The sequence below is a fragment of the Chanos chanos genome, chromosome 7 (genome assembly GCF_902362185.1).
Source record: "Chanos chanos chromosome 7, fChaCha1.1, whole genome shotgun sequence".
Classification (NCBI taxonomy): Eukaryota; Metazoa; Chordata; class Actinopteri; order Gonorynchiformes; family Chanidae; genus Chanos; species Chanos chanos.
The window spans coordinates 33,784,840-33,798,470 of record NC_044501.1 but is presented as its reverse complement, the minus strand read 5'-3'; the positions used below and the strand labels follow the sequence as shown (position 1 = coordinate 33,798,470).

The following is a 13,631-nucleotide window of genomic DNA, read 5'->3' as shown; positions in this document are numbered from 1 at the left end:
TTTATTTTGTCATTTGATGGCCACCGGCAGAATCTTGGGCTCGTTTTTTTTTTTTAAATCACATGCAAAACGTCTGGAGCACCTGGGTTCCCACCCAGTTTAAGCCAAGTATTGGTGGAAGAAAAGAAACAACTGTACAGCTGTTGATAGACACTACTAGTGAAACTAGTCAGGAATGAATGAATGAGTAAATGAATGAATGAATGAATGATATGTTTTCATTTCACACACTTCAGGCAGCTCATCGTCACTGGGTTGTGAAAAGAAAAACAAAAAACAGCTTTTCTCAGTTACATTCAGCTTGATGAAAGAGACTCAGTCATTAGTAAATTATTTACAGCGCAGTGACTGTCACTGTGATAAATCATCTCAACAATGCACCATGTGAGTCAATGCAAATGGTTCTTCTCTATCTCTCTATGTGCCTTCAGCCAGCAACTAGGCAGGTGTGTGAGGATGAGACCACCTCACTAGGGATTCGGGCTCAAGACCCGGCGTCCTGCAGCGGCCTAGAGCGCCCCCTATTGGGGTGGAATTCCTCGATAGGACCCCCTGTTGCAGAGAAACCTCGCTGGCACCTTGGCAGAAACACACCCGCACACCTTGTCCCGATCGATGTAACAGGTAACACAGCAAAAGTGTCTAGTCTTTTGTTTAGGTATCCGTAACATGTGCCTCATCTCTGTAATCACATTTTTGCAATTTATCTTTCTTCTCCTGCACTCATGCCAAACTGTAGATCTTTGCATAATTATTCAAGTCACTCACCTCCCCTTCTTCATTTCTGCTTTATTGTTTTTATCTGTCTTATTTTGAACTATCAACTTCAACTAAGTCTCATGACATAATGCTAACATACCTATAAACTCTCTACTTCTTATTAGAGACTTATACCGCAATATCATACAACCAACACAGATGTTGTATTAAGGCTTATCTGATATTAGTGAGTGCTGAGTCTGGAGACACTACTGTATTTTTTCAGGGAGCAATTCTTGGCCACTTGATCTTTTGCGTTTCTTTTTTTTTTACCTCATTTCCTCCATTTTTCCCTTTTTTATTTTGATTTCTTCTGCTATATTTTATCATCTGTACCTCTCTTTATCTGAAGTGAAATCTAAATGTGGTTACAACTCTTATTTTCTTTAAGCAAGAAATGTTTGAAACAAGCGGGGTGGGATTTCATTTTGTTCTGCTCACGCTCACATTTTGAACTGCAAAATGCCTTCGAGTCATGCAAATTCAGCAAGCTACCTGACTGCCATGTGAACTTTGCTTATGGAATGTCACAGACTGAATGTCAAAAACGGGTAGACGCTGAATATGTGATTCCGTATGAAAGTCATCGTTAATATGTTCCATACGTTCGGCGACTCCCTCCACCTCATCCCATCCCCTGCCTCGTTTTTCTCTGTTTTGCTGTGGTTCGTGTGTCTGTTTTCATGCTTACCCTTGAGTTGCACAACCGTCATAACACACCAAAACTCCACCTAATCTCCCTACATATGGGCACTGCGACAATTTTACCTCGAGGTGCTTCCACCCTCTCTCAAGCTGTCACCCATTTTTAGTCAAACATCACCTACTCTGTTGTCATAGCGCTCACTCCCTTTACTCCTCCTGCTCTCATTCCCTGTCTTTCTCCATCCCTTTCTCTCATTCTACCTTTCCTTCTGTATTCCACTGTGCTTTCGTGTGTGTGTGTGTGTGTGTGTGTGCGTGTGTGTGTGTGCACGTGCGCGCCCATGTCCCACCCTCCTCATTCCCTCTATACCCTCGACGCAATGGAGTAGACCGAGTCTGTAAACACACTTTAATGCCATGCTCGGACTGCCTAGGATCTAATTCCCAAAGAGATGCCATTCAGGCTCCACACCCGCCAAAGATAATGAACAGGTAGCTGTTGCCATGGCAACGTCCAGCTCTTCCTCCTTCGCCTGGTGAGGAGGAGCGGAAAAAGCTGCAGAAAGAGAGAGAGGGGGAGAGACACAGAGAGAGAGAGAGAGAGAGAAAGGATAAGAGTGGGAGGAAGAGAGGGAGAGTGAGGGGTTTTTCACCTCTCTTTTCAGCATTTTCATGAATGAAGTCGGCACATACAGTACGTGCTAGGAGGTAATGAGGTTCTAAGGGTGTTTTCTCAGAAATCAGTCCATGAAAGCTGAAAGAGAAAGTGTCTTTCTTTCTTAAATGTAGACAAAGCCATGCTTCATGAATGTGTCATGTTCAGCTCACCTCATCATTGTGACACCAGTGAAAATGTAAAAGCATTCTTTATGGATCCACCATCAGTTCACCCTATAAAACACCCAGACTAATACAGGCCATTTTTAAACTTATATCCGATTTGACTTCAGTGCAACGTAGGAATGTGCACGTGTGAGGAGGACAGTGGAATCTGTGATTAATTTATATTAAGTTAGTATTTTTATCACTTTAGGGTATGTCTAGTATCCATTGTCCTTAAATATGATCTGTTAGAAATCACAGAACAACTACCATCCCTCTGTCACATGTCCCGCTCAGAGCCTCATTTCTGAACGTAACTCAAAACAGATATATACCTGTGATCTAAACAAACCTCAGTAAAGATCAGGAGTATTACAGTTATGCACTGTTCAGATCAGGACTTTTAGCACTGGCTATCGCAGCACATATCCTGCTGGGTTTTTTTTTTTTTTGTCCTTGACTTCCGATTAAGCGCTAATTTCGGTTAGAAAAACATAGTGCTCAGTGCAAACAAAAACCAATGGAGATTCTGGATAAGAAGCACTCCAGATAGCCTAAGAGTGCATATATTTAGAGTGTTTGAAATATTTTGAGATATTGAATGCTTCCGTAAATTCGTTCCATCTTAAGATATTTATCGGACCAAGGTCAGCCATTTAGAGTGAGAGCTGATATACCATGTCTTGCCTTGGGCTAGTTTTTTATAGGCACGCCTGCGGACATCAGTTCCTCTTTAACTCAAAGACGGCAGACAACTCAAATATTCTTCATTGCAGGAAGAGCATGATTACAGACGTTGATCTGCTATGACACTCTGCATTGCCAAGGTGACTGACAGAAAGTTAGACTGCCCATAATCGACAAAGTCTGAGAATGCAAGAGGAAATAAACAGGAAACTGAGAGGTGGCGCTGTACAGTGACAAGCTCTTTTCTCAGTGATTTTTACAGCCCCCACCAACTCCTAATTGGCTGAAAGGGCATAAGTGTCTCTCAGAATGGATATGCTCAACTTTTGCAAACACCAGAGGAATGATTTGTGACTCCGTTGACCAAGAAAAAATGCATATTCTCCTCAGAGTAACAGTCTTTAAGTCTGTGTAGGCTCTTTGTGCTTAGACCAGTCTGTTTGTATCCTTCTCTCAGGTGACGGCAAGATTCTCGCCGTTGATCTGATACAAGGTGCCTGTTCTCCTGGATCTCACCAGCCCAGGTCTTTGGAGCCTACCACAGAAAATACAGGCCAGCAACACATACCCCTGCGAAAGACCCAGAGCGACCTGGAGCACAGTGTCCCTCCATCCCCCAAGACTCCTACAGGCATGACAGAACATGCCACTCTCATGTGTCCCAGCCCCTCTTGGAATGGACCAAAGGGATCCACTTTTTCCCCAGCCTGGAATGACTACGCCCTGGGCCCTAGCCTAGTTGCCAAGCAGCCCTCATCCAATCCAGGGGCGTCAACGACAGGGGGTAGCAGAGGAGGCCTGGTGTGCACCTCTCAGGCTAGTTCTGCCCTATCCATGAGCTCAGGGTCCCACTCCAGTTCTTTCACATCCATTTCAGAACCCTCTGGACACAAGGTGTCTACAGTCATTCATGGTAATGCAATCGTAATGGGGAGGAGGAGTGAGACAGAGGGTGCAGCAGCCAGCCCAGCCACAGGCAATGGTGTAGGTAGAGGCGATCGAGAGAAGAGGTCGATGCATGCCAATGCCTTTAAGTTTCGTGCCCGCTCTCTTTCAACGCCGACGGATTCTGAATCTTTTTGCTCAGCTGACAACACGTGTTACTCAGGTGAGGCAATGCCAGCAGCTCGGGAGTGTGAGAATTATGCCCTACTCTACCCAAGTGGCAGCTCTGAGGACAGTGCCAGCACTGACAATGTCTCCGTGGCGACGGGTTCAGATTTCCTTCCAGATGGTCGGCTGAGGACACGGTCACGTAGCATCTCACTTAAAAAACCCAAAAAGAAGCCTCCCCCTCCAGTGCGCAGCGTGTCCCTCATGAAGAATTTGTCAGAAGCTGGAGGAGGGGGCACACACCATGGTGAGGGACATTTCAGAGATGGTCGACCCAAGAGCCTCTTCATACCCCGAGACCACCACCTCCAGGATTTCATCCAACCTGAGTTTCTTATGGCCTCCAAGCTTCAGGCAGAGGATGATTCAGATCAGGCTCACAGTAGCTTGGAGACAGCTTCAGATTCCTCTCTGCCGCAGGATAGGGAAGCAGACCTGGCTTTCCCGCCTCACTGGCAACTTAACGAATGGAAGTCCAGCAACGATCCCTACCGCTCGTTGTCAGGTTCTAGCACAGCAACTGGCACCACAGTGATTGAGTGTATGAAGGTGCGCGGGAGTTCAGAATCCCTGAACTCACCATCAAACTCACGTGCTACTTCTCCATCACAGTTCTCCATTGAGGCTGAGGCCAAGGTTTCCCCATTCAAGCCCCTAGGGCTCATGTCTCCATCCAGTGGCTATTCTAGCCAGTCGGAGACCCCCACCCCAACTATCTCCAATTCCCTCCTCACTGGACCTTCGCAGATGGGATGCAAGATGCGTCCTAAAATCCCAGAGAGGAAATCATCACTTCCCGCTACCTCGCCAAGGGACAAGACTGCCAGGTCTCGTCTGTCCTTTGAGCTGCCTGTAAACTCCCAGTTGGATCTTTCTTCAGTAAAGCCCAAGCCTAAGGCCAGTCGTCGTCACTCTGACACATCCACAGCCAGCAAGCCAGGGAAACTGAGCCCGAGCCAGTCGGTGTTGCCTATGGTGACGCAAACCGATCTCCGAAACATCCGCCTTCGCTCCGTGAGCCGTTCAGAACTTGAGGATGGCCCTGATGGCTCCTCTGACATCATAGAGGAGGAACAGGGCCGTGACCTTAGTCCTCCAGTCACGCCAAGCCCCAAACCTCCCAAGCCACCAGTTGCCATTAAACCTCCTTTACCCAAACGGCCTCTTAACCTGATGTTGAAATCTCCCTCATCCTCCCCACTTGCTCCAGAATCCCCTCCTGCCTCTCCAGTGGATCGACCCATGCCTTTGGGTAACATCTATATGGTAGTGAGGAAGCCCAAACCTAAGAGACCTCCACAGTCTCCAGTGAGTCCATCTGTGACAGCCTCTCAAGAGCACCCACCTACATACCCACCACCTCTGCCGGAGCTGGACCTAGAACATGGCATTCCCATTGAAGAGGACCTTCCTTCCCCAGGCAGCCCAGAGAGGCAAGACAAAAGCAAGACCCTCCCTAGCCGCATCACCATCTCCTGCCTGGCTGAGTTAGACAAGAAGAAATCCAAGGTGCCCCCTCCAGTACCTAAAAAACCCAATCTCCTCCTTCTGCCTTCCCCAACTGTTCAGACCAATGGCACAGTGGACAGGCAAATTCTCCCTTCGGATAGTAGTTCTCTATCCCCCGTAGGCCCTCCACCGTGTGAACTAGAGGAAGCTACTTATAAAGAGGAAAACCAGGAGGATGACAACCAGGAACATCAAGGCAACCAGGAGACCAATGGAAACCAAGAAGACATTGGAAACCACAAAGACCAAGACAGCCATGGAAACCATGATGACCAGGAAAATCATGTTACTTTGGATGAAGAGAATTTAAAGGATACCAACACTATTAAAGATCTGGATGTTAAGTCACCGACTGCAGAGACAGTGGCAGGTATGTCATGATCTGCTACCAGGAGGCATCACAGAAGAAGCAAGGGAGGTGTTGCCTTATATCTGAAATCAAGCGAAGGAGGGTGGGAATTGCAAAACGAATTATTTTTTCAGTACCTGTAAAACAAGTATTGGGTGAAAAAAAGCAAGTGTCTTAAATACAAACTCATGCAAAGTGGCACAGTCTCTTTCCAAAGCTGTCCCTCTGAAATGAACTATAAACTTTCCTCTTTAAATTTCTCTTGATTCATATTTAGAATCCCTCTCAACATAATTTTTTCGGACCTGTCCCAGCCTTAATGTAAATATGACTCCGTATTTATTTAAGTCTTTCTAAAACTCTCTTGCCCTCACAGATACTGTCCTGGAGGAGAATAGCTCTGTAATTGATAAGACTGAACTACACATCTCAGAGGAGACTGATGATGATGTATTTGTCCACATGCCCGCACCTCACACCACTGAAGACCTCTTCACTATCATCCATAGGTGAGCTGCAAACTGGCTACAGAACACAGTTACATCAAAAGTTTTATGATCACCATTTTTAAATATTTTGTCATTTTCAGTCATTGACATACTAAGTCGGTTTGGTACTTTTTTGCAGTTATTTTTCTGCTATGGTATTTTTAAGGCAAGAAGCTTTTAGTGCTGTCTCTATTCTGTTCTGCAAGTAATCCACTACCTTCAACACTGTACGCTTCATCTTTTATTCTTTATTTAATTCACAGCACTGTAACGTTAGCCACGATCAAAGTGTTTGCACTCCAATTAGTATTAAAAGGTAGACAAAGTTGTGCGACCCTCACTGATGTTACATTTATTAAATCCTTTAGAGATTACATAATCAATGATATAGAGGCTACCATATTAAACAGCTAATTTTCAAAGCTTTTATTAACACTTTCCAACATTAATCTGTTTCACCAGGTCAAAGCGAAAAGTTCTAGGCCGTAAGGAGCCAGGAGACTCCTTCGGCAGCCGACAGAGCCTGGTTTCACCTGTGAAGAGCAGTGGCACTGACCCGCGTACCTTGACACTGGGCAGTACACCCAGGTCAAGCTCGCGGAATGAGAACTTCATGGCTTTGCTGCAGAAGAAGAGCAGCAAGGCCAGTGCTGGGACCCGCGTCTCTGCCATGGAGCTACTTAAGAGCACAAACCCATTGGCCCGCCGTGTCACTGAGTTCTCTCAGCCAGACCCAGAGCTAGGTGCTGGGACACAGCAGCCCAAACCACGCCCCCAGGACCACTGATTCTCTGCACAGGACTCTGATGCGTCTGGTTTTTTGTTCTGCCATACCGAACATCAAAAAGGTTTAATTTACCTGGATCTCACAATGTCTGGAGTGAGATGGCTTTGAGTTATTGCTTTTGAACAACATGGGGTCTTGATTTTTTTGCCACATGGCTGAAGTTAAGTTTCTATGGAGCATTATCCATAACAGAGGAGATGGAATTCAGTGTTCATGAGAAATTCTGAGATAGATGGTTTTGCCATCTATTCTCCAAACAAGAATGTATCACAGTGACTCATTGCCCTTTGTGGAGATGAACAGATGAAAAAAGTGACATCTGGGACAGTTCACACGAAGTGGAGAAGCAATGTATTTACGTGGACTGAATCCAGAGTGCATTTATAAAAATGTTGGACTACATATGGTCAAAGCAAGATGTTTCTCTTTATTTTTCCATATGAGGGCTTGCGTGTTTCTTCACACAGAAACGTGAAGATATGAACAGTTCAGTAGTTAGAAACATTCCAGAGGTTTGCAAGCAAAGCCTGGTACCCCTTAAAATTAAGCACTTTCATCAGTACAAGAAGTGGTTTACAAGACAAAAAAAATTGGATTTGTAACTTGCCTTTGTTTTTTTCTGAAATAAGATGGAAGGCCATGTAAATGTCTCCAGAATTTTATTTAATCTGTACAAATGTAAACAGACAGTATATGCTAAAATATATTCGCAGAACTTTGATTCTTGGAGGTGAGAAACAGAAAAACTGCTACGAGTTGTGATTTGGGCTATTAAAACTGCCTATTGCGATACTGTTCACAGCACATGAGGGAAAATTTGCAAACAAAGCACCATCGTGCAATACAGAATGGTACACCTGAATGAGTACCTTTCGGATCTTCCCACACTGCCGACAGTGGTCCCACAAAGTGTACCATACATACACAAAGATCAGCCAAAACCACCAGAGAAGATGACGGACCTCATGGGAAATTTGGGGTACTGCTGCATGCTGTGCTGACTTTGTGGACTAAACCAAATGAGGTAATGATACAGGGGTGGGATTTTGAAAGGACAAAGAAAGGACCTTTAAGCCAAGGGATAAAGACCCCCCCCCCCCCAAAAGGCGTTAGTCTGGACTGTCCGGTGTGGCAAATCTCTCAGGGGTTTCTCTACACTCAGGAGACCCGCGATGGCTATCGGTCTAAGTGTACGATCTCTGTGTATGGAGAGTACACTATTTAACACACAAAGAATCAGGGAGGAGAATTGCAGATGTGCCCGGATGGTTAAGAGGTTGAAGGACGGACTATTAAGAATATTAAGCTATTTCTTTCTTCTTTTCTTTTTTTTTTTTCTTCTTTTGCCTCCATATGTTTGTGGTCAGGCCATTTTTTGAAGGCATTGCTACAGACCTTTCCAGTCACCACACACTTTTACTCTCATACTGTAGCTACAATATGTTCTGGGAACCTTCTACCTGTATCCAATATTGCAGTCAATCCTCATCTTATGCCCATTTTCAGACTATGCATCAAAACTGGATGTACAAAGCTTCTGTCTGCTGTGACAGAACAGCCATGAATGTCTAAGAATGTCAGGAAAAGAACGCTAACAGTCAACAGTGCTCTGTTCATGCTATACAAAGAGAGCAAGGAGGAGAAGAAGAAGGAAAAAAAAAAAACAAAAACGAAAAACATTTCATCTGGTTTGGTTGCCATTCATTTCACAGAAAGTGGAACCTGGAGTCCATGCAGGAAAGCAGGGTTGGGGAAAATGAGATGAATTCTGTTAATTGCAAAGGAACTGGGGTGTCTGTGCTTACTTGTGCTGGTCTACTCCTTCTGTGCATGGCCTTTGAACACTTGCATTGGCGGATCTTCATTGGACTGTTTTTGCTGTGCTCAAAGACTGCTTCTATCCTTATCCATTCCATGCTCCTCTCTCACTTTGGGCTTGGCTCTCTGGCTCCCAATCAGAATAGAGACAGAACCCTGGTGCTACGAGCCAGAGTGCCCTCTGCAGGCCTGGAGTAGAAGTGCCCGTCTAAAATCTCTTCACACTTTTGGACGTCAGAGGCTAAGATGGAGCACTCCAAGATAAAAAAAAAACAAAAAACAAACAAACTGATTTTGGTCTTTGTTTTCTCATGCCAGTCATTCAGGTATTCTGATAACTTTGAAAAAATAAGGAGATAAAGAAACGAAACACAATTTACCACATAAAATAGTGAGTGACGCTTGTTCTAAATATTTAGTGAATGAAACAAAAAAAAGAAAAAGAAAAAAGAAAACCAGTGTTTGTTTGCCTTGTACTCTGACGCGAAGCCTCTGTGTTTTTAAATGCCTTGGTATTGCACTTCTGTAGGGGTATGCAGAGTTTCTTGTATTCTTTTTATGATTACTACTATAATAGTCATTATGACTCTTGTGTACTCTGTGCTGTACCCTTTCATTGTCAACACTTGTTTCACAGGTACAAGAGAAGAAGTGGTTCGAGAAAAAGGAAAAGAGAGAGAGCGAGCGAGAGAGTGAGAGAGAGAGAGAGAGAGAGAGAGAGAGAGAGAGAGAGAGAGAGAGAGAATTTAAACAACACTCGAAAAGTAAACAGAAGAACATTCAGAAAATTGTGCAGTTTTGCCTGCAACCTAGGCACAAAATTTAAACATTCCCTTTCTGAGGCTAGTAATGATTGTAGAGATTGATTTCTGAGTCTCTACAAAATGAACTTTCCTTTGAAGAATTTCTCGCCTGTGAGACTTATGAGGCTGGCTACATAACTTGTGGAGTAAAATGATCTTGTCTGCTACAGAGAACTACAAACATTACATTACACAGTAGACACAGCGAACATGAGATGTGATACAGTGACCAAAATGAAGTAGCTCGGTTTTGGATTACGCTAAATGAGGGAGACTGAGTTGTGAGTTGCTGCACAAGCCTGTCCTACGGTGTCACTTCCTCTTTCCTCCCGGTCTCTGCCCCTCATCCCTCCTTTCATGCTCCTCTTCTGACGAGATTCACGGGGTTGCGTTTTAAACCCTAACACAACTCTCAGAGGGGAAATGAAATTAAGCTGGCCAAGAAAACATGCCAGCAAAGAAAAGAGAAACATGGAGAAAAGATGGACTCTAACCAGCTCCGTTTTTTGGAGGGGGGGGGGGGGGGGGGTCGTTCCGCCTCGGTTTCCAAAAAACGAGTTTGCTGATGGACCATCTGGTTGCTGTGAGGCAAAACAAACACACTTCAATCAGTCCTTATAAATTCACAACGTCGAAACGACGTGTCTTAGGCCCTGTACATAACTTGTAAAGTGAAGCTACAGCTTTGAGATAGAGATAGTAATAAGATGAATATAACAGAGGATTTTAGTGTTTTAGCAGTGGAACAGCACAATGTGTTCTGACTCTATCTGATTGTATGACATCTGACAGATTGCCAGAACAGAAAAGCTTTAAAAGAAATGTCCCTCCTCCACGCTACTTCAAACCTAGAAGGCAGTCCGGCCGGATGGCAAGGGTATACTGGGAATTATATTATATTTTTGTTATTTTAATCATTGGAAATACATATTTAAAATTCAGCATATTCTAAAACCTCACTCTCCAGCAGTAAGGATATGTAGCTGTAAGTACTTCAAACAGCTATGTTGTTGCCAATGTGGTAAAATTATATCATTAAAATAAATTATTTTTCTTGCTTAACAAGTTGTTTTGGTGTTTTCATGTTCTATACAGGGAAGTGTATGAATCATAACAGTGTTTACTATGTTCTCTATAAAGCAGAAGCAAAGTGTGTTGCAATATTTAAAGAGATTAGCTCTGTCAGTGAGTGGTGTGAAAGTAATACTGAATCACATAAATGTTTTTGCTTTTATGTTTTATTGATTCAGAGCCTCTTTTTTCTTTTGGGCTGTAAATTTTTAAATGCAAAGATATTTGTTTTTCTTGTCCCAGCAAAACTGCGATCTCTGTCGAGCGCATCTCCTCTAAACTGAAATCCAGCTTCACAAAGTGGTTTTTTAAAAGGAGTTCTCTAGAAGACAAAACAATCTATTATTAATTCCATAACAAAATTATATAATCACATTGCGCATGATATAATGGGGCAATACTGCCCCCTTGTGACTCATAGCTCTGCAGAAACCAAATAGACCGGGGAAACTGACTGTGTAGTATTCGGACCAGGTTTATTACGTGTTGGAGAGATGCATTTTTTTTCTCAAAACACCTGCAAGCATAAAGCGCTTAATAAAACAAATGAAGTATTACATAAGCACAAAACTAAAGGAGAAAGCAAGGATTTGTGTTTTACACCTTTAGTTGCTCTGGTCTGTGAGGTAAAGCTTGAGGCAAAATGAATGTCTCTTGTGTGGACACATCTCTGATTTGTTTTAGTAAGGTACGTGCAAACACCGTTGGCATCGTATCTTGCAAAGTGTGTGCATTAAACGTGTGTGTGTGTGTGTGTGTGTATGTATGTGTGTTTATCTTACCAGTTGCGTGGGATCTTTATTTGGACATGTGGGTATGTACAGTGTGTGTGCATGTGTGTGTGTGTGTGTGCGCGCGCGTGTGTGTGTGTGTGTGTTTTAGTTTGTGGGTGAGTGCATTGTGTGTGGGCAGCGTTCAAAGCAGATTCTGTGCATCACCATGGACACAAACTGTAGAGTAAGTTTTAACACGCAATGTCAAGACAGGGATTATTTGTCAGTGATATGATGCACGGCACTGCTTGCACAGGAGGGCACCAGCAATGTAAGTTTTGCATGTTATCATGGTGCATGTGTTTTAATGTGCAATGCTTTTAGGGACTGCTGCTTCTCACCTGCATAATTGAAATGTGCTTTGATAAAAAGTAATCGGTTATATTACGACCCCATTCTGTTTATTCAACTCGTCCTTGAGCTTCCTATAGGTTTTTTTTAAACCCTTGTGAGACGGTTTATTACATGTTTTATGGGTGGATTACAAATAACCACAATCAAACAGAAGTGGATCTCTTCTTTTTCCAGAGGTGGGTGTGCAAATAAAGATCTGCGTCGTGGAAAAAAAAAAAAAAAAACGCGGGGCGCACCTGTAAATCGCACGGCCGTAGGGTCAAAGTTCAAAAGGAGCGCGAATTAAGATAACAGTCATTGGGCCTCTTTATGTAAACAGACAACTATCTCCAGCAACTGCAGACCATCGCATGGCAAGTCTGTGAGAATGGGTTGGAACAGGGAGAGAGAACTGCTCTCGGGTGGAACCGGAGCGAGAGATAGAGAGTCAGAAGACAGACGTTCTCCGGTGCTTCCTCGTGCTGCTGTGGAGAGAGAAGGAGAAGGAGAAGAGTGGCAGGCAGAGAGAGCAGCCAGCTGTGCATTTCCTGTTACTGACAGGCTGTTCGGCTCACTTCAGACAGGGCTTCTGCTGCGTCAGACAGGCACTTGCGTTTTATCAGCAGGAGTGCACACACACAGACACGCACGCACACACACACATATAAAAAGAGCACCCAACACAGGAAAGAACCACTATCGCTTCACACACACACACACACACACACACACACATACACACACACACGACACCAAGGCAGAACGCACTTACATTAAAAAAAAAACTCGACAGTACACCCCAGCGTGGCTCCTGTTCTGGAACTGACAGCTTAAACTTCCCAGTTTAAAAAAAAAAAATTATAGGGAAGAAAACAAAGTGGATTTAACCAGTGTTTGTTTTTTCTTGTCTTTTCTTCTTCTTTTTTTTCTTTTTTCGGAGAGTTGGTCTGAGTCCCTGTATTTTAATGTAATGGTTTTGTTTTATGTTGGATCGGATGGACCCTCGTCTAAAGTGATGCAGCCAGAGGATCCTGTGCGGCAGGATATGCAGTTTTATTACGTGGTGAGTCGCGACTGCTTATTACTGTTTATTGTTAAGTTGACAAGGAAAGTCCGCTTCAGTTAGTTTAAAGACATTACACACAGACTTCACAAGAAAACCTGATTTCTGCAAGGTACAACCTATGAACTTAACGTGAGTTTAGGGAAGCAAACCAAATCCATACTAATGCACTTCAAAGCCGTCAGGGACACAGCATTGAGACACTTCACGTGAAAGGTAAAAGATACTAAACAAAGTAGTACAAACATGCATGACTTTATGATGGAACATTGGAATCCTGATATTAGGTCATTGTGTCATAGGCAACTGTTAAACGCTATGAAAACGCATATATAGGCTGCCTTTTAGTCTCTACACAAAAACAGTACGCAGTGAGAATGCAGCTTGTTTGTATCGCCTTGGTGTGAAATGTGGATTTGTGGTTGATTACTCTTTTAGAAATGTTTGGTTTAAAGAATTACTTTTTAAGGAATTTCTTTATTAGGTATGTGCTGATGGTTTCTCAGCTGGACACCTCTTCTTTGTTTCCTGAGAGTTCAGAGCCAAGTTGTAAAACATTGTGCTTCTCTTATTGGACTGTGAAACTTGATATCAAGTGACACAGGTAAAAG

The 13,631-nt window shown here is 43.6% G+C and overlaps 2 protein-coding genes across 2 annotated transcripts in view; both read left to right on the top strand.

The window, feature by feature from the left end:
• Positions 1 to 7,159, top strand: part of nhsl2 (NHS-like 2) — a 59,710-nt gene extending 52,551 nt beyond the window's left edge. The window contains exons 4-7 of the mRNA XM_030779215.1: positions 432 to 624; positions 3,371 to 5,905; positions 6,261 to 6,393; positions 6,835 to 7,159. Of these exons, the coding sequence (XP_030635075.1) occupies positions 432 to 624; positions 3,371 to 5,905; positions 6,261 to 6,393; positions 6,835 to 7,159 (3,186 nt within the window). The remainder of the gene's footprint in view (positions 1 to 431; positions 625 to 3,370; positions 5,906 to 6,260; positions 6,394 to 6,834) is intronic.
• Positions 7,160 to 12,927: 5,768 nt separating this feature from the next.
• The window catches only part of arhgap36 (Rho GTPase activating protein 36), a 30,337-nt gene continuing 29,633 nt past the window's right edge, over positions 12,928 to 13,631 (top strand). The window contains exon 1 of the mRNA XM_030779214.1: positions 12,928 to 13,020. Within this exon, the coding sequence (XP_030635074.1) occupies positions 12,928 to 13,020 (93 nt within the window). The remainder of the gene's footprint in view (positions 13,021 to 13,631) is intronic.